Source organism: Entelurus aequoreus, linkage group LG09 (genome assembly GCF_033978785.1).
Source record: "Entelurus aequoreus isolate RoL-2023_Sb linkage group LG09, RoL_Eaeq_v1.1, whole genome shotgun sequence".
NCBI classification, from domain to species: domain Eukaryota; kingdom Metazoa; phylum Chordata; class Actinopteri; order Syngnathiformes; family Syngnathidae; genus Entelurus; species Entelurus aequoreus.
Genome location: NC_084739.1, coordinates 72721278 through 72745390, shown reverse-complemented (window position 1 = coordinate 72745390; position 24113 = coordinate 72721278). Strand labels below are relative to the sequence as shown.

The window sequence follows — 24113 nt, the reverse complement described above, 5'->3', positions numbered from 1 at the left end:
TTGGCATCGACCGAACCCCACCGGTCTTACCACTGGACTGTAAGCCCCAGATATATACGTTGTGAAATGAGTTATTTATAGACATTTTGTAAATGTTTATTTACATACATTAATGGTTTCCAAACGGTGTCTGTAACACGACAGTAAAGCGGCTGATCAAGCAAAACAGAAGTCATCGTCATGGACCCACTAGCTGCCGAAGCGAGCTCGCCTATCAGCTAGAGGAATTTACAAACTCGGAACAATACAAAAATAATGCCATTGTAAGTTAATAATACTAACACAGACACTCGTAACAAGTGTTAGAATATTAGCTATTGCTAAAGACGCTAGCTTCATTACATTATGATAGCACGTACTAATATGCATGAAAACACATGAGATGGTTTATATTGCAAAACTTAAAAACGTTGCTTGGAGTGAGGAATGAAAAATCCATACAAGTAGAAACACTATGGACGGCTAGAAGACAGCAAAGCATTTCTACTTCCGGTTGAAAGCATTAATTGGAAGTACACTGCAGGACCTGCAGTGAGCAAACTCGTCTAAAAAATAGCACAAACAATATCACAGCTTTTCAATGCTTTTCCTCGTTTTTTTTTTTTTTTTTAACTTTTTGCTTTATGGCCATCAGCGAAGAAAAAAATCAATTAATTAGCCGCAGGGTTCAAAGTGCAGGAAAAAAGTAGCGACTTATACTATGGAATTTCTGGTAATACAATACTCTATTCACACATGTTATTTATCTGGGACTCAAATGGCATCATTTGGGAGAATTGGCCCAAAAATACATCTTTTTTTTCTCTGTCTTCTTCAGGCGACACATTGGAAGACTTGAAGGCTACCAAAAAAAAGATAGTGAGTCCTCCTCACACTGATGTTTCCCCGCAAACATGTTGCCAGTAAGTAGTCGAGTTTTCCTGCTTTGTGTTTCCAGCTGGAAGAAGTGAAAGAAACGGAGACGTACAAAAATGCCAAAGTCATACTGGAACGCTTTGACCCGGAAGCAAAGAAGAACTTGGTAAGTTCTGCTTGCTTCTCGATTCATGTGAATTTATTATATATGTTTTGTGGTCAACTTGTACTTATTTGTTGGGGTGTCCCACTACAACTTGTTCACTCCCAATGGAATACCGATATTGGAGCCTTGCGTGCTGGCCGATATTGGTATTGATCTGATACAATATCAGCAGGAATTTAAGCATACTTTTATTATTTTGTAGTGTGGAATGTTATAAATGGTTTCATCAAGTAAAATGAGTCAAACACAGAAGAATGGTAGGTATGAGAAACACTAACCTATTTACACTACCGTTCAAAAGTTTGGGGTCACATTGAAATGTCCTTATTTTTGAAGGAAAAGCACGGTACTTTTCAATGAAGATAACTTTAAACTAGTCTTAACTTTAAAGAAATACACTCTATACATTGTTAATGTGGTAAATGACTATTCTAGCTGCAAATGTCTGCTTTTTGGTGCAATATCTACATAGGTGTATAGAGGCCCATTTCCAGCAACTATCACTCCAGTGTTCTAATGGTACAATGTGTTTGCTCATTGGCTCAGAAGGCTAATTGATGATTAGAAAACCCTTGTGCAATCATGTTCACACATCTGAAAACAGTTTAGCTCGTTACAGAAGCTACAAAACTGACCTTCCTTTGAGCAGATTGAGTTTCTGGAGCATCACATTTGTGGGGTCAATTAAACGCTCAAAATGGCCAGAAAAAGAGAACTTTCATCTGAAACTCGACAGTCTATTCTTGTTCTTAGAAATGAAGGCTATTCCACAAAATTGTTTGGGTGACCCCAAACTTTTGAATGGTAGTGTATTACCGTATTTTTCGGACTATAAGTCGCAGTTTTTTTCATAGTTTGGCCGGGGTGCAACTTATACTCAGGAGCGACTTATGTGTGAAATTATTAACACATTACCGTAAAATATCAAATAATTGTATTTAGCTCATTCACGTAAGAGACTAGACGTATACGATTTCATTGGATTTAGCGATTAGGAGTGACAGATTGTTTGGTAAACATATAGCATGTTCTATATGTTATAGTTATTTGAATGACTCCTACCATAATATGTTACGTTAACATACCAGGCACGTTCTCAGTTGATTATTTATGCGTCATATAACGTACACTTATTCAGCCTGTTGTTCACTATTCTTTATGTATTTTAAATTGCCTTTCAAATGTCTATTCTTGGTGTTGGGTTTTATCAAATAAATTTCCCCCAAAAATGCGACTTTTTTTTTTTTTTTCCTTCTTTATTATGCATTTTCGGCCGGTGCGACTTATAGTCCGAAAAATACTGTACTAACGGTCTTGAAAGGGGTCGTATTATTTATTTTTTCTACATTTAAAAGACTTCCTTGTGGTCTACATAACATGTAATGGTGGTTCTTTGGTCAAAACTTTGCCGATATTATGTTTTACGGACCGTTTTCAAACCACTGAGTAAAAATGGCAGAGTTGCGCGAAGCTCTTCAGTTAACCCTCCACAATGTGTATTATTATATAGAGAGATATTATTATAATGGTTGTCCACATATTTTTTTATTACTTTATTTTCCTATGATACTGTCCTGAATCTTTTATTTATTTTGTAGAATTTTCCATTTAGTCTATTTGGGCTCTTTCATTTTTGAAGTTGTTCTTGATTTATTACATCAATTGATTGACCACAGCTGTGACTATTTAAGTGCATCACTTCCTGTTAAAAAATTGCACACTGACGAAGACCTTGTCGAAACCAGTCTGTGTTTGGTAGCGCCTGTGCAGTTTATATTAAAATTATAAGAAGGACACAAGTGTTGCTGGCCTTGCTTTTTCTTCAAGTACACTTTTTGCCGTGTACCTCTTTTTGTTTTATTAAGTTTTTTGGAGAGTGCGTGTTTTTCCTGTATTTTGATGTAACTATGGCAAAATTGGTCACTAAAGTCGTAGTTTCCAAAAGAAAAGTTGGTTTTGCAAAATTGGAACCCTTTTAAGTTGAAGTGGAGTGGTAATCATTTTTTTGGCGACACTTTGCTTTCACAATCATTCTTGATTTAAACTCTTGACGTGCTACGTCGAATGATGCGGACACGTTTGTTACTGAATTCTTTCCAATATGCCTGTGCCTTGGAGACTTTGCATGTTAGGTAACATGCAGCTGTAGATATTTAACACTAGTTTATTTTGACAAATTTGCTGTTTTAGACCGCAGTATTGTTCAATTATTACGTACATCTAGCTTTTGACATACTTATATGTTACTAATTCTATTATTCAGGAGATGGAGTCCACCCCAGTGTCACCTCAGATGACCCCCAGGCCTGGACAAGGTAGTATATGTACCACAGAAATATACATCATTTCTCAGCGTAATGTAATGGAACCACCTTATCAAGTCCTGGTTCACCGTGTTCTTATTTCTAAAAAGTGCCAACATTTGGGTTCTTGGTGGATGGCTTTTGAATGCAAATAAAAAAAAGATTCACAAAATCAAGTAAAGCCAAAATGTTCCACTGTATATTGCTTGTTGTATGTAAATTAATAACGTATCAGACTGCAGCTTTACATGTCTTCTACTCCTCGCAGACATCCGCCAGCGGGGCGTGGCCATGAGATCCCCGGGGACCCCAGCCGCCATGGTGATGACTCCCCAGCACGGGGCTCAAACCCCACCGGGCCCTGGGGCCAGGCCTGTGGGTATGTGGACGCCAAGCAGCCACCGAGCGTATAGAACAGGGGCGTGAACAGTGCAGCCCCGGGGGCCATTAGCGGCCCGCCGCTGATTTTTTAACGTTCCGCAGCACATTCTAAAACTACTACCGGTATTACAAAAAGAAAAACAAAAGAAAGTGGAACAAAAGATGAAACACGAGAAAAAGTTGCAATGTTGACTCAAAGACACAAAGCTGCCAAGCAGGCTGTTTTTTTTCACTTAAAACTGCTATTGCTCAAAACATAATAATGAATCAAAATCAATGTTGTAATGAATGATTGACCTATTCAAGGGTCCAATTACTTCACAACACATACCCTTGTATGGATGGTTTGGTTATCGCAAATTTTCAAGATGCAATTTTCTAATAAATTTTAATACTACGATTTTGAGACCAATTGGGTGTATTAAAAGCTTCCTTCTCTGTAAATGCAATCCTGTTGCGAGGTTGGTACAAAGGTAGGCAATCGTAAATGGGTGGTTAGATTTTGAAATTATTATTTTTTTGTAATTGTATTGTATTTTGTATATTATATGTAATGTATATTTTAACTGGGGGTCCCTCTCTTTAAGCCTTATGCTTCTAGAGATTCCCTTTTTAAAAGACATATTCTAATAATAACAAAACTAACAATACTGTAATATAACGATTATGTCTGTAAAATTAATTTCAAACATAAAATACAATTTACATTTTTTTTGGCGGGGAATACTGCATATTATGTGTTTGACATATACAAATTAAACATAAAAACAATTTAAAAAAATGTAATTGATGGATAGAGCTTGAAGTTGGTCTCGAGATTTAAGTGTTGAAACTTAAAAATAATGATGTATGACTTATTTTGAAACTTTTATGAGTGGGGCCCTTTTGGATCCCTGAGAATTTTAGTGGGATTTAAAATTAAAAAAAACTATCATTGTTTAAAAACTAATAATAAATCTTGGACAATATCGGAATATCGGATATCGGCAAAAAAAGCCATTATCGGACATCTCTAACTGAGACCCTTTTGGGTCCCCGGCACCAAACTTGAGGAGAGACTAAAAGGTAAAGGTTTTGACACCCCTGTTCTAGAACCTGTGTCAGTCATCCATTTTGGTAGAAAAGCAAACCAGAATTCCAACTCCATTTGACAAAGACATTTAGTGTTACTCCCATTCCAGAACATGTCCTTTTCTCAGCTCCAGGGGGACCGCCTGAGAGAGCGGTAATGTCTGCCTCTGGCCAGCAGGGGGCTATGCCCAGGTCGCCCTACTCCACTATACCAGGTGTGGGTAAGCAACTTTGGCTTTTTTTCCAAATATTTTCTCAATTGCCCCATGCGAAGATGATGAATGATGGCAATTAGAGGAGATGCTGCAACCTCAGCATGTTTCTGCCTGGAAACAGTGTCGTGTGCTATTTTTTTTGCAGGTCTGCATCCTCCTGGTCCTCCTCTTTCAAGACCCGTTCTGCCCAGAGAAAGGGGTGCTTTGGACCGAGTGGTTGAGTACCTGGTGGGAGATGGACCACAGAACAGGTAATGCATGCAATAAGCAGCGTATTCAGTGATTGTCTTTGCAGCCAAAGGGCTGCTAACGCTTCTTCTCTCCCGCAGATACGCCCTAATCTGTCAGCAGTGTTTCTCCCACAATGGCATGGCTCTGAAGGAAGAGTTTGAATACCTTGGTAAGAACAGCATCACATTAAGAAAGAGAACACAGTGCGAGGAGTACAAGTGGAATACAATTTGTCCAGGCTCTGGTTGAGCTGAGGACTGGAAAAAATCTGGTACAGGGTCAAGCTGCCTCAATCATGGTTGATGGTTTAAGTTTATTTCGAACATGTATACAATTACAATATGATATATTACATATTTCCAGTTTCTCATCAAAACATGTCCGAAAAAAATGAGGAATAAGCAATGCGTATTGAATTCTAGTCCTTTTCTTTTTCATAGCAGTTGCTAACACATTCCATTCACTTCCTGTTCTTAATCTGTGAACAATTGAACTCCATAAACAATAGAGTTCTCAATAAATAGTTAAATAAATTGTACTTCACATGAGATTAGTCAAATACATTTGTATTAAGATTAGAATTTCTATTAACTGTACAAGTTAAAAAGTACACCATTTAGGACATGGCTTTTCAATGTTGTCATGGCCATGGGCCCTTGTGTTGTGCTTGTGTATCTTGTTTTATATTAAACTGGTCATAAAGGTACCATGTTAGTATGCAATACTAAGATATTCAAATTAACTAAGATTTTTTTAAATAGTAGTAGCTGGCAACTAAAGCGCTAATTGCAAGCTAGCAACTAAACCACCAGTTGCTAGCTGGCAACAAGTCTGCTAATCGCAAGCTGGCAACTAGAGCGCTAATTGTTAGCTGGCAACTAGTACAGTAATCGCTAGCTGGCAACTAGAGCACTAATTGCTAGCTGGCAACTGGCGCAGTAATTGCTAGCTGGCAACTAGAGCGCTAATCACTCGCTGTCAACGGGTCCAGTAATTGCTAACTGGCAACTAGAGCGCTAATCCCAAGATGGAAACTGGCGCGCTAATCACTAGCTGGTGCTTTAATTGCTAGCTGGCAACTAGAGCGCTGATTGCCAGCTAGTAACTAGACCGTTAATCACTAGCTGGCAACTAGAGCACTTATCGCTAGCTGGGAACTGGTGCAGTAATCGCTAGCTGGCAACTAGAGCGCTAATTGCTAGCTGGCAACTGGTGCAGTATTTCGCTAGCTGGCAACTGCCGCAGTAATTTCTAGCTGGCAACTACAGCGCTAATCGCTCGCTGGCAACTGGCACAGTAATCGCTAGCTGGCAAATGGTGCTTTAATGGCTAGCTGGCAACTAGAGCGCTTGATCGTAAGCTAGTAACTATACCGTTAATCGCTAGCTGGCAACTAGGGTGCTAATTGCTAGCTGCCAACTAGTTTGCAAATCGCTAACTGGCAACTAGAGGGCTAATCGCTAGCTGGCAATTGGCGCAGTAATCGCGAGCTGGAAACTACAGTGTTAAACACTAGCTGGCAACTAGAGTGCTAACCGCCAGCTGGCAACTGGCACAGTAAAGCTAGCTGGCAACTAGAGCGCTAATCGCTAGCTGGCAACTAGAGGACTAATAGCTATCTGACATTTGGCACAGTAGTTGCTAGCTGGCAACTACAGCGCTGATCGCTAACTGGAATACATCAATTTAGTAGTTTTATGTTTTAACTGTGACATTGCAAGGTACAATGAGTATGGTGTACATACCAATACCTTTTATAAACACTGCAGTGTGTTAGATCAACGTATTAAAAAACATTTACATTTGTGGGAAAATAATATACTGTATATGAAAAAGTCCAATCAGTGAAATGTTTTACGACCCCCCAGCAGTACCTTTGCGGAGCCCCTGTTGAAGATATGTATTTTCTCTCGCCAGCATTCCGTTGTGCCTATTGCTACTTCCTGAATCCGGCAAGGAAGACGCGACCTCAGGCCCCCCGGCTGCCCGAGTTCAGCTACGAGAGGAAGCTGCGGGCCGAGCCACGATCCCCGGGCCCACCACCGCCGTCCGACACGGAGGAGAGCGCCCCCCCATCTGGAGGTAGTAAAGAAAATACTATCAGACTATGCAGCGAAGCAGCAAGAAAGAAATAGCTTTGCCAGCTATTGCTCAAATGTGGTTATTCACACATTTTAACAACAAGAGCAAAATAGTGATGCACTGATCTCTGCTGAAATGACGCTTTAGTTGTAAACGCTAAAAAAGTGAACTCTCACATTGTTCTGTTGCGTCCGTCTCCTAACCTTCATGCCTCCAACGCCTCCACCCGCTGGTTGTTTGTGCTTCACACGAATATGAGCCAGCACACAGTAGACTCATCATGTCCTCCCAGCTAACTCTCATCTCGCCTCTTAGCCAAGGCGCCGACGCCGTGGAATTTGGTCCACAGTTTCCCGATCCAGCAGCAGAACCCTCAGAATCGAGCTCTGCACAGTCCAGGTTCCCCTCAGTCCCGCCCACTTCTTCCTCCTCCTCCTGCTCCTTCCTTTTCTCCTTGTTTCCCAGCTGATTTGATCCAATCATCTCCACAACCTTTCCCTGTTTGTAGAATCTGTAATGTGACGCAACGACCCGATGGTGCTGCTAATAACACACTCACTGCGTGCACCAAATATTTGCTACCCTAGTGATTGGGATAAAAACTGCATCAGTTGTTTAGATCAAGCTTGTAGTATCTGTTTTGTATTAAAAAAATATATATTTAAATCAATATTATTAATGTTTTTATTTGTATTCTAAAAAGTTTATTTTTTTAAAGTAATAAATAATTTGTATTATTTTGTATAATATTTTTTATGATTAAATTTTTTTATCCTAAGGGGTAATTATTTTTTCAAATATTTTTCATTTTTTAATCAAGATTTTATGTTTTTATTTTTATTCTAAGAAGGGTATTTCTTATTTTTTTTTATAATCATTTGTAATATTTTTATAATCAATGTTGTTGATTTTTTTTATCCTAAGAAGGGTCATACTTTTCTTTTTTTTCTACAAAAAAACCAACTCTTTTATTTAATTTTTTATCAATATAATTTATGATTTAGTTTTTACCCCAAGAAGGGTAATTCTTTTTTTTGGGTAAAAAAATCATTAGTATTATTTTTTTTAACAATATTATTGATTTTTTTAAAATTTATCCTAAGAAGGGTAATTCTTCTTTTTTATTTTTTTAAATAAAACACAAATTTAATTTTTTTTTTTTTAATCAACATTATTTATTTAGTTTTTACCCCAAAAAGGGTAATTTTTATTTTTTAAATACAAAATCGTTTGTATTATTTTTTTTCAAATATTATTTATTTGTATTTATTTATCCTAAGAAGGGTAATTCCTGTTCTTTTGAATGGAAAAAAAATGTTTTTCCCATTTTTTATCATTATTATTTGTGATGGTTTTTTTCCATCCCTAGATTATTTTTTTAGATAAAAATATTTTTGATTGAAAATGGTATTTTTTAAAATAAAACATATATTTTGTGCACAAAGTGTGTGAAGATCCTCATCACCTGTTCAGATCAAATGTAATTACCGGGAGGAGTGTGATTGATTAAATGTCTTTATAATGCATCCATCCATCCATTTTCTACTGCTTGTCCCTTTCGGGGTCGCGGGGGGTGCTGGAGCCTATCCCAGCTGCATTCAGGCATAAGGGTTACATAGCCATTTTTAATCCACCTGAAATTCAACACTGTGCTAATTGGTTATTTTTGTTTTATAAAGACCTACATTTGATGTTATATCTCCTCCTGGTTTGTAAATTCTGTCTGAATGAGGTGTATTTCTGTAATTATACACAAATATAATTATTTAGTGAATCAATCCTAAGGTGTGTAAATAGTATGATATATTAATTTTCCATTAATACAACTACAATTGTGTCCAAACCAAACTACTTTTAATCCCACGGGTGCTGCCGATTTACCAATCAAGGATCCTAATAATCTGGCATGTTCGCTGTTGTGTCCGACACGTCCGACCTGCCCACTGACCTCTGTGGTGTTCCCTTCAGACGAGCGAGAGCAAGGAGACGACGACGCTCGTCCTGACGCCGTGAATCCTGTGAGTCACGGAGATGAGCAACAAGAAATGGAGACGGAGGAGGAGGCGATGGAGGAGCTTGTCCAAGAAGCAGAAGAGGAGAAGGAGGAAGAGGAAGAGCAGAAAGGAGACCACTCCACAAGCGATGCAGAACATCGGCCGTCGTAGCTGCGCCGCCTGCAGGAGAAAAGGTGTTTGCATCCGCCGCCACAGACACTCGAAGCTTGCAAAATTGCACATGGAGGACGCATTTATGTGCTTATATTTATTTGAATGAGCCGCTGCTTGAAGGCAAAACCAATATTGTTTGTTTAATACTTAGGAGCCCTTTGTTTACGGCATAAAGTTAGTAATTGACTTCACACGATATCGCGTTATTTGGAAAACACGACCAGTGGTGCAGCAACCACTAAAGTGTACCAGATAAACTGCTTTAAGGTTTGATGTGCTTTTTGAAAGTGCAAATGTGATGTACGAAATCACACAATCTAGGCTACAATATGTGTTACTTGAAAGATCAACAGAATTTAAAGATTATGTTTGTTCCGGTTGTTGCTAGGCAGAATTCATGGAGCACAATCAACTGTTTTCCCTCCCAAAAACCCAATTTAAGAAAAAAATGCTGCAGCTTACAATAATAATAATACATTGTCTGTAATGTAAGGGTGCATGATTTTTTTCTCTCAAACCAATTCAGATAACTTCATGCTTCTTAAAACCAATACTGATAAGTTATGTACATCTATAATTTTTTTTAAAAATTTAGATTTAAATATAACATTTTTCATCAATTTACATTGAAATATAACATCAATTATTTTTTGACAATTTAGATTTACCATATTTTCTGGACTATAGAGCACACAGTCATATACACTGTACCAACTAAATTTTAGGAAAACATTTTTTTTCTATATATTAGCCGCTCCGGACTATAAGCCGCAGATATATATATATACGTTGTAAAATTAGCTATTTACACAGAAATATTTTTTAAATGTTTATTTACATACCTTAATTGTTTCCAAACGGTGCCTGTAACACGGCAGTAAAAGAGCTGATCAAACAAAACAGAAGTCATAGTCATGGACTCACTAGCTGCGCAAGCTAGCTCTCCAATCAGCTAAAACAGTGACATTTTGGTGAATTTACTGAGAACAATACAAAAAAAATGCCTTTGTAAGTTAATAATACTAACACAGACACTTGTAAACGTGTTAGCAGTGAAGTCATCGTCATGGACTCACTTGTTGCGCAAGCTAGCTCTCCAATCAGCTAAAACAGTGACGTTTTGGTGAATTTGCTGAGAACAATACAAAAACAATGCCTTTGTAAGTTAATAATACTAACACAGACACTCGTAAACGTGTTAGCATTTTAGCTAATGCTAACGAGGCTAGCTTGATTACGTGTACAAATATGCATGAAAACACTCCGACAGACATCACACATGGGACAGTTCAGTAACTAAGAACTGTTTTAGTTATATTGCAAAACTTACAAACGTTGCTTTGCGTGATGAATGAAGAATCCATACGAGTACAAACGCTATGGATGCATACTTGCCAACCTTGAGACCTCCGAATTAGGGAGATGGGGGGCGGGGTGTATATATTTTCAAGTATTTCTTATATATATATATATATATATATATATATATATATATATATATATATATATATATATATATATATATATATATATATATATATATATATATATATATATATATATATAAATATATATATAAATAATCCGTTCTTGAATGAGTATAGCCATTCGGCCACCGTGTTCAATGGAGAAGTCAGATCTACAAAATGTGCAGGCAGCATACCCTTTCCCCTTCGAGCTGTCCTGGATGAACTGAAATAATTTTTTCCAATCATTTTGGAACTTGCAAGCGTACTTCTTCTTACTCGTCGTCGCCATGTCTCTTCTTCGTTGTTCTTCTTCGTCTCTGTTATGTTTTTGGACATTACTACTTGCCGTAGTTTTGAAGCAATGCATGATGGGAATCCGGATGTTGTGTGTCAGTGTGTCAGTGCCGGCTGGAATAAACACACGCTGAGAAATAGCTCCGTGCCTGCCTACTTTATGGGTTATAGATAAACCTATGGATAACAGAGACATATATAATACGTATTTCCTTGAATTGCCGCCGGGAATATAGTATTCGCCTGCCTAGAATTACAGCCGGGTCAAACTCGTTTCGCAAAATAATTAGCGCATGCTTGGCACTTCCGCCGGGTCAAATATGAGTCATTAAATGACTTCCGCCTCCTGGTGGTAGAGGGCGCTAGTGATCCTTCTTGCGACTGCTGGTACTGCAGAAGACCGGTGCTGCAGAAGAAGACAACACGCAGCAAGAGTGAGCAGCCATTGTTTGCTTGCACTTTTACCATGGAGGATTACATATCTATAATAAAACAGTTTTCTAAACTGGACTTTCAAGCAGGAGGTAATAATTAAAGGAAGCTCTCCATCGAGACAGAGAGACTTTTAAAACTGAAGAAAGATAAGGAAGACTTCTATAGGAGCTGCGCATGGACTCATTTATACCTAAAGGTAAGACCATAATAACGTTTTTTTTATTAAATGTGATTTTCATGATAAGGTAAGCGCCGGAGTGAGAAGAGGTTTTAAAATAATTAGCGCATGCTTGCCAATCCCGCATGCTTTTGGTGAACGCAGGAGTGAGAAGAGGTTTTAAATTAATTAGCGCCCCGGCGGCTATTCAAGGAAATACGGTAGTCTCCTTTTCTGGTGAAAGAGGACGCTAAAGGCAGTGCCTTTAAGGCACGCCCCCCAAAATTGTTGTCCGGGTGGAAATCGGGAGAAATTCGGGAGAATGGTTGCCCAGGGAGATTTTCGGGAGGGGCACTGAAATTCGGGAGTCTCCCGGGAAAATCGGGAGGGTTGACAAGTATGTATGTATGGCTAGAAGACAGAACGGCACTTGTACTTCCGGTTCAAAGCTTTAAACAGCAGGAAACGCTGTCTGTAGGCATTCACCCAGCAGCACTTGCAGTGAGCGAACTCATCCGAAAGATGGCGCCAAAGCAAAAACAATAACGCAACTTTTCAATGTATTTGCATGCGTTTTATAAAAAACCGTCCGTCGGCCAAGAAAAGGCCATAAATTAGGGTCCAAAGCGTTGGAAAAAAGTAGCGGCTTATAGTCCGGAATTTACGGTAATACGGTAAGTGTAATTTGCGCACACCTTTCTGTGCGGCTGGTTATGCAGCAGGAGTCTTTGAAGGCTTTCAAAACACGGTCATAACAATGCTGGCCTTTCATACGGCAGATGTGTTGAAGCGTGATGTTTTTTAAAAATTCTTTAAATAACATTTGGTGCAAATAGCATGCGGAATGTCTTCCTCTGAAAGAGTAAAGAAGTCCGACACGATCGTTTGTTTACAGCAAGGGGAAGTTTACGCCAGGCTGGATGGAGTAAAAGAGTGTTTGTTCACCAATTCACCTACATCACAGTATGGGTAATCACCTCAGAGGAATGTTTTTTGAAATGTATCAGCTATTTATCGGTATGACATAATTATCGGTCCGATATTTATCATACACTCCTACCGTTTTGTACCACTTAGAAAGAACATGGACAGGCGGTCAGCAACACCCACTAAAAAATGACTCTGATAAGCACAAAAATGTTCATGAGACAACTTTATTTATTTATTTTTCTTTACTGCACAGCGCCATCTGGTGGTGCATTACGTCACTTGCTTCCTAATGCTAATTTCTCCTTCAGAGAACTGAAGTTATAAAGACAAAATGTTTGACCTCGCCTTAGAATGTAGCGCTTTTAAACGATAGCGAGCAGCACCAAAAGCTACCGTTTGTATTAGCGAGGATTGTGGGGCGGGCGTTTGACCATCATCACGTACAAAAATACAACGACTTTTGGCTTTAATTGTTGTGGAAATACACAACGAGTCAAAGGTTTAGAGACAAGCTACTAGGGTTGGGCGATACGGCTGAAAAAAGTATCACGATGTAAGTGTTTTTTTGTCGGTCGATATCAATAATAATTGATATTTTTAAGACTTATCAAAAAATTAGGACCGGGAGAAAAAATATAAATTGTAAATATTTTTATTTGAAATGTAACCTTCCTCTGATTATAATCCCCTCAACTATCAAGGCGGAAAGGAAATGTCAACACAAGCGTGGACAATTATGTAAACAAAATAGTAAAATCACATTGAACACTTAACAAGCTTTTAAAAATGAAGGAATATGTAAGAAATGCTGAATAAAGTGTAAGAAAATAGTGCAAAGTTTGAAAATGTAAACAGAGAGACACCTGAGAAGAACTATTTTCTGCAGGTTTAGTGCCAGGAAGTTACAGCTGTGCTCTAAAGGGTGAGCGCTCCTTAGGTGGTGTGGCATTAGCGGTCTTGGTGGGGACGAGCACCTTGAATCATTTACAGACCACATTGGTCTGACTACAGACCCCCCCCCCCCAAAAAAAAAGTGACTTTTCCCCTTTTATCCACAATTTTTTCATTTTGACGTTCTCTTCTCACTTCACGCAAAGAATCAAGCGCCAGGCAACCAAACCTGATAGTTGATACTGTTACCTGATTGGCTGTTAGCGTGTCACGCCCACTGATCACTTCCTGTGTTGCTCGGTTACCAGAGAGCGAGTGCCTTTGTTCATGCAACCAACCTTGCTTCCATACTTCCGCTTTCTTCCCACGTGAGAAGAAAACAATTATCGGTTATGTTATCGTACACATTTTTTAATTGATATCGGTTACAATCGCGATATATATTGATTACGTTGTATCGACCAGCCCTACAAGCCATCCTAATATTGTATTAGTAGTGTAGATGTCATTTTTATGCTTTTCAGATGTCATTTACTACTACAGTAGATTTATCTTTAAGTATCATTCAAGCGTGAGCTAGGAATAAATGTGTGCCATCCAGCCATTTTCTAAGTATGTGCCACTTATTTTCCTGTTCTTTGCATTTCTCTTAATGGTTTGAGTTGAGACATTTGCTGCATGTTTGATGACATCATACTTTTCGTTGGGACTTCTTGATGTGTATTGTAGTCAACTTTATTCATCATGTTGTTTGCTTTGTCTTTGTATACACTTTTCCCTCTGTAGTACTCTTTACAACTTTTATTCTTCAAGTAGCAGGTTTTAGCGATGCAAGTTTAAACCAGGGGTGTCCAAACTTTTTCCACGAGGGCCGCACACTGAAAAATCAAATCATGCGGGGGCCATTTTGATATGTTTTATTTTCAAGACCAATGTACTGTCTATATATTTGTTAACAATTAGGGCTCCCTTCAAGTTTCAGGTGACCTGGAAGGGTCTCAGTCAAAAAAATGGAATAAAAAAATTAAAAAAAGAAGTCATTTATATATATATTTTTTAATTAATTCAACGCTTAAATCCCTAGAGCAACTTTAGATCTGTCGATACAATGATTTTTTTATGTTTACTGTTTTATGCCCTTTTTTTTCCAAACAAAACGTTTTTGTTTATTTTGGTCAAAACCCTGTTTTTATGGCATAAACACTTAATATGCAATATTTTCCCCAAAAAATGTTCAAAGTGAAATATTTGTTGTGAAGTTTTTGGAGCCTTAAATAGATCAATAAATCTTAACAAAATTGATTGAATTTTTTTTTTTTTAAGCAATACAATTGAAAAACAAATTAAAAAAAAAAAAAGTCCCACTAAAATTCTTGGGGATCCAAAAGGGCCCCACTAATACAAGTGAATATAAGACTTAAACTTAACTTGAACTTGACTTAAAATAAGTCATACGTTTTTATATTTTTTAACTTTTAACGCTTAAATCTTTAGATCAACTTCAGATCCATTCACTGATTGTAAGTTTTTATAATTTTTCTGTGTTTTTTTGTTTGTTTTATGCCTTTTTTGTAAAACAAAAAATATATTCTTTTAATGGCAAAAACACACAAAATGCAATATTTCCCCCCAACATTTTTAAAGTGAAATATTTAATGTGAAGTAATTGGTTCATTAAATAGGTAAAAAATTCATAAGATCATTGATTTTTTTTCCACAATAATATTTAAAAACAATTAAAGAAAATCCCTCTAAAATACTTTGGGACACAAAAGGGCCCCACTCATAAAAGTGTTAAAAATAAGTCATATATTTTATTTTACTTTTAACGTTAAAGTCTTTTAGATCAACGTCAGATCTGTTTGTCAATTATAAGTTGTTTTTTTTTATGTTTGTTTTTTTATCCCCTTTTTGTTAAAAACAATAGACATTGTTTTTATATGGCAAACACACAAAATATGCAATATTTTCCCCAAAAAAATATTTAAAAGTGGAATTTTTGATGTCAAGTAATTAGATTCTTAAATAGATCAATAATTCAAAACAACATTGATTTTTTTAATAATTATTTTTTTAAGCAAAACAATTAAAAAAAAGTCCCACTAAAATTCTTGGGGATCCAAAACCAAAACTTTGTTTTTATATGACAAACACACACAATCTGCAATATTTTCCCCAAAAAATATTTCATAGTGTAATTTTTGATGTGAAATAATTGGAGCCTTGAATTGGTCAATAATTCATAACAACATTGATTTTAATTCTTTTTTTTTTTTTTAGGCAATACGATTGAAAAACGATTTAAAAATAAGTCCCATTACAACACATGGGGATCCAAAAAAGCCCCACTAATAAAAGTGTGTTAAGAGTATGTTTTTTTTTTTTTTTTTCATGCTTGTTTTATGCAGTTTTTGTCAAAGAAAACTTATTTTTTATGACAAAAACACAAAATATGCAATATTTTCAAAGTGGAATATTTAATGTAAAGTCATTGGAGCCTTAAATGGTTCAATAATTTATAACATCATTGATTTTAATTATATTATTTTTGAGCAATAAGCTATAAAAAATATTTAATGAAAATCCCCCTAAAATTATTTGGGACACAAAAGTGTTAAAAATAAGTCATACATTTTTTTTCTTTTACTTTTAACGTTAAAGTCTTGAAATCAACTTCACATTAATCCGTCAACTATAGTTTTTTTCGTGTTTTTTTTTCGTTTAGTTTTTTCGCACTTGTAAAAAAACTAAACATTACACTGCAAAAAGTCAGTGTTCAGAAACAAGAAAAAAAAATACAAAAGTTAGGGGTATTTTACTTGAACTAAGGAAAATTATCTGCCAATAGAACAAGAAAATTCGGCTTGTCAAGACTTTCCAAAACAAGTAAAATTAGCTAACCTCAATGAACCCAAAAATACCTTAAAATAAGTACATTCTCACTAATAAAAAAGTGCACTTTTCTTGGTAGAAAAAAAGAGACCTTTTTGCTCAATATGTTGAAAAATAATCTTAAATTAAGTAAATGCTAGTGCCATTATCTTGACATAATGATATGCGCTCGGCGTCATGATTTTTTTTCATGCTTGAAGTAAGAAATTATTACTTTAAAAAAGTAGTTTTATACTTGTGAGTGTTGATGACACAGCTTTGCAACAGTTGATATTCTAGTTTCAAGCATGTTTTACTCAATATAGGTCATCAAATCTTACTGAGATAATTTAGGACCTAAACACTTAAAACAAGTAAAACACTCTAACAAAATCTGCTTAGTGAGAAGAATGATCTTATCAGACAGACAATAAGCAAATATCACCCTTATTTGAGATATTTAATCTTACTTAGATTTCAGTTTTTGCAGTGTAGTTTTTACATGACACACACAAAATTTGCAATGTTTTCCCCAGAAAAATATTTGAAAGTGGAATTTTTGATGTGAAGTAATTGGAGCCTTGACTTGATCAATAATTCATAACAACATTTATTTCTATTCGTTATTTTTTTTTTTTTGGAGTAATAACAGTTTTTCCCGTTTCATTCCACCTGTCTTTTATTCCACTTTTTAATGTTTTTTTTCTTTTCTTTTTTTAACAGTATTTTAGAAGGTGCCGTTAAAAAATAAGCTGCGGGCCGCACTTCAGACCTGTTCAGGCAAATTCTTTAGATAATTTTAGATCAAATTTTAGTTTGATGCTCGGCTTAACTGTTAGTACACTGCAAAAACTGAAATCTAAGATTAAATATCTCAAAAAAGGGTGATATTTGCTTATTTTCTGTCTTCATAAGATAATTCTTCTCACTAAGCAGATTTTATTTTAGAGTCTTTTACTTGTTTTAAGGGTTTTGGTCCTAAATTATCTCAGTAAGATATTACAGCTTATTGCTGAGATTTTATGACTGTTGCAAAGCTGCGTCATCAACACTCACAAGTATAAAACTACTTTTTTAAAGTAATAATTTCTTATTTCAAGCATGGAAAAAAAAATCATGACTTTGACACAATTGTGTCTCATAATTAAAACAGACGACAGCCAAATGAACTTTGCTGTTTTATTTTCAATGAAACAATAGAAAATACGCACTCATATAGTAGTACAGTTGGCACAGTACAGTAAACTGACAGCTAATATTTTAACATTTGACATTTCAAACAATTTTGAACAGAAATAATTCATGCACATTCAGATAAATTACTCAAAATTACAATTAAAATTTTTTTGCCCGGGGGCCGGGCTGTATATATGCGCACTAATTGACTGAAAGAGCACGAACTTGGCACGATGATGTCATGTTATCGATGGAAAAATGCATTTTTAGACCATATGATTTGCCTGAGCGGCTAGGAGACCCCGAGAGAAACAAGCGCTTGCCTTGTTGCCTTTCCATTAAGAACAATAAATTAGTTTTTAGTATAAGTTTGCTGGTTTCAAGAAATGTAATGCTGAGTGCATATCATTATGTCAAGATAATGGCACTAGCATTTACCTAATTTAAGAATATTTTTCAACATATTGAGCAAAAAGGTCTTTTTTTTTTCTACCAAGAAAAGTGCACTTGTTATTAGTGAGAATGTACTTATTTTAAGGTATTTTTGGGTTAATTAAGGTTAGCTAATTTGACTTGTTTTGGAAAGTCTTGACAAGCCGAATGTTCTTGTTCTATTGGCAGATAATTTTGCTTAGTTCAAATAAAATACCCCTAATTTTTGTATAATTTTTTTTTGTTTTTGAACACTGACTTTTTGCAGTGTAATGTTTTTTTTTCTTTTCTTTTTTTAATAGTATTTTAGAAGGTGCCATTAAAAAATAAGCTGCGGGCCGCACTCCGGACACCCCTGTTCAGGCAAATTCTTTAGATCATTTTACATCGAATTGTAGTTTGATGCTCGGCTTAACTGTTAGTAGCCGTCCTGCCCATTTGCAACATTTTCTCCTTGTCACTGTTGCCAACAAGTAAAAGCTTTTCCAGCTGAAGTGAGCATCGTGTTGTCATTCCAAACCGTTATTAGGGGGAAAAAACACAATCGCGAGTTGTTTTTTTTTAAAAGCATTAATAAGGTTTATTTCCAACTCCTCCACACAAACAGAAGGAAAAACAAAAAAATGGTGAGCTCAATATGAACTTCACTGCATGGTCACGTTGAATAAAATCCAGTGCGTTGCCGTGGAAACCCAACAACACTGCAGCCACAATTTTACATATTGGTGTAGAATCAAACCCTCCATATTGATCACATGACTGAGGACAAATAGCAGGAAATGTGTCAAGTTTTGTTGACACTTCCAGTCAAATGTTTGTAGACACTTCATTATTACAGGTAGGAATCTTAAAAACGATATCTTTAAATGGATTGAAATGATAAATCGATTTAGAATCGGAATAGATAAAAATCGCGATTTTCAGAGGAACCTAGTTTTTGAGCAGCCCTATTTATTATAGTATTGTATGAGAAAGTGTCTCCAAATGTAAAATGTAGCATGTGCCAAGTACCAAGTTATGACTCTAAGGTGGACGGCTGTAGAATTAGCAAAACATTTTTTTGCATGTTATTGTTAGCATGACATGCTAACTCTTAGCATGACATGCTAACTCTTAGCATGACATGCTAACTCTTAGCATGTGTTAAATACCAAGTTATAGGACCCTGAGCTTTACGGCTGGGAAATTAGTTTAAAAAAAGTTACCATGCTAATGTTGGTATGTTAGCATGCTAATGTTAACATAGCATGTTTACACTAAGAATGTGGCAGGTACCAAGTTATATAACTCTAAAGTAAAATTAGGTAGAATTCTGTAAAATTAGCTAAAAAAAAAGTTAGCCTGCTAATGTTAATATGTTAGAGTCTTAATGTTAGCATAGCATGCTAACACTTAGCATGTGTCAAATACATGACTTTGAGCTGTATGGCTGCAAAATTTGCTAAAAAAAAAAAGTTAGCCTGCTAATGTTAGTATGTTAGAGTCTTAATGTTAGCATACAGCCCTTTGAGACACTTGTGATTTAGGGCTATATAAATAAACATTGATTGATTGATGATAGCATGCTAACACTTAGCATGTGTCAAATACATGACTGAGTTGTATGGCTGCAAAATTTGCTAAAAAAAAGTTGGCATGTTATTGTTAGCATAGGATGCTAACAATTATCATGTGTCAAATACCAAGTTATATGACCCCGAATGTATGACTGCATCAATAATTAAAAAAAAGAGTTTGCATGCTAATGTTAGTATGCTAGCATGTGGATGTTAGCCTGCTAATGTTAAGCATATGTTAAGTACCAAGTTATGACACTAAGGTGTATGGCTGTAAAATTAGCTAAAAAAAAAAGGTAGCCTGCTACTGTTAGTATGTTAGAGTCTTAATGTTAGCATAGCATGCTAACACTTAACATATGTCAAATACATAACTTTGAGCTGTTCGGCTGCAGAATTTGCTAAAAAAAAGTTAGCATGATATTGTTAGCATAGCATGATAACAATTATCATGTGTCAAAAACCAAGTTAAACGACTGAATGTACGACTGCATGAATAACTAAAAAAAGAGTTTGCATGCTAATGTTAGTATGTTAGTCTTAATGTTAGCATAGCATGCTAACACTTAGCATGTGTCAAATACATGACTGTCGTACGGCTGCAGAATTTGCTAAAAAAAAGTTAGCATGTTATTGTTAGCATGGCATGCTAACAAGTATCATGTGTCAAATACCAAGTTTTATGACTCTGAATGTATGACTGCATGAATAACTAAAACAAATTGTTTGCATGCTAATGTTAGTATGCTAGCATGTTGACGTTAGCCTGCTAATGTTAAGCATATTTCAAGTACCAAGTTATGACACCGAGGTGTATGGCTGTAAAATTAGCTAAAAAAAAGTTAGCATGTTAATATTAGAATGCTAGCATGGTAATATTAAAATAGCATGCTGACACTAAGCATGTGTCAAGTACCAAGTTATATAATTCCGAGGTGTACAGCTGTAAAATAGGGTAAAAAAAAGTTAGCATGCTAATGTTCGTATGTTAGCATCTTAATGTTAGAATAGCATAGTAACACTTAACATGTGTCAAATACATGATTCTGAGCTGTACGGCTGTAAAATTAGCCCAAACAACATTAGCAAGTTTTTATTAGCGTAGCATGTTAGCACTTAGGATGTGTCAAATACTAAGTTATATGACCCTGAGCTGTACGACTGCATCAATAACTAAAAATGAGTTAGCATGCTAGCATGTTAATGTTAGCATGTGTCAAGTACCAAGTTATGACACTAAGGTGTACAACTGTAAAATTAGCTAAAAAAAATGTGCATGCTAATGTTAGTATGCTAGCATGATAATATTAGCATAGCATGATAAAACTTGGCATGTAGCAAGTACCAAGTTATATGCCTGAGCTGTATGGCTTTAAAATTAGCTATAAAAAAAAGTTAGCATGCTAATGTCATGCCAGCACTAAACATGTGTCAAGTACAGAGTTAAACAACTCTTAAGTGTACAACGGCAAAATTGGCTAAAAATTTAGCATGGTAATGTTAACATGGTAGCGTACTAGCATATGTCACATACCAAGTTAAATGACTGAGGTGTACGATGACAAAATTGGCTTAAAAAGTTAGCATGCTAACAGTTAGCATATGTCAAGTAACAAGTTATGTGACTTGGTAAAAAAAAAAAAATAGCATGCTAATATTATATACTGTATTGTATTAGCATGCAGCTAATTCTTCAGTCATTAAATGGGATATTTTACAATTAAGAGTGTAGTAAAAGTATTTGTGAAAGGTTAATAACAGCTGGAGGCTTTGGAAACACCTAAACTGCATACAATATTCTTAGAAATCATACAAAACCCAAAACCAGTGAAGTTGGCACGTTGTGTAAATGGTAAATAAAAACAGAATACAATGATTTGCTAATCATTTTCAACTAATATTCAATTGAATAGACTGCAAAGACAAGATATTTAATGTTCGAAATGAGAAACTTACTTTTTTTTTTGTGCAAATAATCATTAATTTAGAATTTAATTGCAGCAACACATTGCAAAAAAGTTGGCATGGGGGCATTTTTACCACTGTGTTACATGGCCTTTCCTTTTAACAACACTCAGTAAACATTTGGGAACTGAGGAGACACATTTTTGAAGCTTTTCAGGTGGAATTCTTTCCCATTCTTGCTTGATGTACAGCTTAAGTTGTTCAACAGTCCGGGGGTCTCCGTTGTGCTATTTTAGGCTTCATAATGCGCCACACATTTTCAATGGGAGACAGGTCTGGACTACAGGCAGGCCAGTCTAGTACCCGCACTCTTTTACTATGAAGCCACGCTGTTGTAACACGTGGCTTGGCATTGTCTTGCTGAAATAAGCAGGGGCGTCCATGATAACGCTGCTTGGATGGCAACATATGTTGCTCCAAAACCTGTATGTACCTTTCAGCATTATGGTGCCTTTACAGATGTGTAAGTTACCCATGTCTTGGGCACTAATACACCCCCATACCATCACACATGCTGGATTTTACACTTTGCGCCTATAACAATCCGGATGGTTATTTTCCTCTTTGTTCCAGAGGACGTCCACAGTTTCCAAAAACAATTTGAAATTTGGACTCGTCAGACCACAGAACACTTTTACCACTTTGCATCAGTCCATCTTAGATGAGCTCGGGCCCAGCGAAGCCGGCTGCATTTCTGGGTGTTGTTGATAAATGGCTTTGGCTTTGCATAGTCGAGTTTTAACTTGCACTTGCAGATGTAGCGACAGACTGTAGTTACTTACAGTGGTTTTCTGAAGTGTTCCTGAGCCCATGTGGTGATATCCTTTACACACTGATGTCAGTTTTTAATGCAGTACCGCCTGAGAGATCGAAGGTCACAGGCATTCAATTTTACGTGCAGTGATTTCTCCAGATTCTCTGAACCTTTTGATGATATTACGGACCGTAGATGGTGAAATCCCTAAATTCCTTGCAATAGCTGCTTGAGAAATGTTGTTCTTAAACAAATTGCTCACACATTTGTTGACAAAGTGGTGACCCTCGCCCCATCCTTGTTTGTGAATGACTGAGCATTTCACGGAAGCTGCTTTTATACCCAATCATGGCACCCGCCTGTGCCCTATTAGCCTGTCCACCTCTGGGATGTTCCAAATAGGTGTTTGATGAGCATTCCTCAACTTTCTCAGTCTTTTTTGCCACTCGTGCCAGCTTTTTTGAAACATGTCGCAGGCATCCAATTCCAAATGAGCTAATATTGGCAAAAAAATAACAAAGTTTACCAGTTGGAACGTTAAATATCTTGTCTTTGCAGTCTATTCAATTGAATACAAGTTGAAAAGGATTTGCAAATCATTGTATTTTGTTTTTATTTACCATTTGCACAACGTGCCAACTTCACTGGTTTTGAGTTTTGTAGAATAGAGGAAATTGAGCAGGTAACTCCTGCAATAATGGAGTAATAACACAGTAGATCTTTTTTATGTCCTTCAAATGAAAGCTGCATGAAGTTGGTCTATCGGACAAGAAAGAGCTTTTGTTTTTTTCTCGCCATCATTTCTCCAAAAATCGAAGTGGGAAGCGCCAAAACGACTCGGAAAACAAATTGTTGGAACACCGACTGAGACACGAGGCGAGCGTGGAGCAAAACCAAACAATAAAACCTCCCAGACAGGAAGACCGTTTGCTCAGACGCCATAAAAAAAAAAAAGTCATTAAACAAAGTGGTTGTATAAAATAGTCGACACTAATGAGTGAGGAAGGACAAACCGTCGCCATGGAGACAAAGCGCTTGATTGTTTTTGACGTGAGAGAAAAACAACACAATCATCCCCATGGCTGGAGCCAATCGCGTCCCAGAGAAAGTTTCAAGTAGGAGTGGTGTGGCCCTCACAGCGTGTTGAGCTCCATCAGTCTGCCCGCGAAGACGGCCAGCGTCCCGATGAGACACACGGCCATGAAGACGCAAAGCAGGATGTGGTCCAAAACCATGGCGACAAACTTCCACTCCTCTGCCGCCTGCACGTATAGCAAACACTCAGATTGTGTTGTCATGTTAGCTGAGCTTCTTAGCACACCCCAGATTGTGTTTTAATGTTAGCTTAGCTTGTTTTCTCACCACCAATACGATACCGATAGTGGAACCTTACGTTTTGGCCGATATTGATATTGATCCAATACAATATCAGCAGGAAATCAGTCACACTTGTATTATTTTGTAGTTTGGAATATTAAAAAATGTTTGATTAAAGGCCTACTGAAAGCCACTACTACCGACCACGCAGTCTGATAGTTTATATATCAATGATGAAATCTTAACATTGCAACACATGCCAATACGGCCGGGTTAACTTATAAAGTGCAATTTTAAATTTCGCGGGGAACTTCCGGTTGAAAACGTCTATGTATGATGACGTATGCGCGTGACGTCAATGGTTGAAACGGAAGTATTCGGACACATTGTATCT

At 36.6% G+C, this 24113-nt stretch overlaps 2 protein-coding genes across 4 annotated transcripts in view; one reads left to right on the top strand and one right to left on the bottom strand.

Annotated features, from left to right (window-relative positions):
- The window catches only part of lnpk (lunapark, ER junction formation factor), a 39011-nt gene that overhangs the window by 10357 nt on the left and 4541 nt on the right, over positions 1-24113 (top strand). Inside the window, exons 7-16 of one of the 3 annotated variants that reach the window (XR_009827335.1) lie at positions 818-858; positions 938-1021; positions 3285-3336; positions 3593-3703; positions 4905-4997; positions 5137-5242; positions 5321-5391; positions 7140-7304; positions 7620-7703; positions 9273-9492. Coding sequence is in view for 1 of the 3 variants with exons in the window: in XM_062059302.1 (XP_061915286.1) it covers positions 818-858; positions 938-1021; positions 3285-3336; positions 3593-3703; positions 4905-4997; positions 5137-5242; positions 5321-5391; positions 7140-7304; positions 7620-7703; positions 9273-9469 (1004 nt within the window). In the remaining 2 variants the exon portion in view is untranslated. Of the gene's footprint in view, positions 1-817; positions 859-937; positions 1022-3284; positions 3337-3592; positions 3704-4904; positions 4998-5136; positions 5243-5320; positions 5392-7139; positions 7305-7619; positions 7704-9272; positions 10902-24113 lie in introns of those variants that run through there. The other 2 variants (XM_062059302.1, XR_009827336.1) reach the window with 2 other exon arrangements.
- The window catches only part of LOC133657685 (acetylcholine receptor subunit alpha-like), a 38516-nt gene continuing 37938 nt past the window's right edge, over positions 23536-24113 (bottom strand). The window contains exon 10 of the mRNA XM_062059304.1: positions 23536-23664. Within this exon, the coding sequence (XP_061915288.1) occupies positions 23536-23664 (129 nt within the window). The remainder of the gene's footprint in view (positions 23665-24113) is intronic.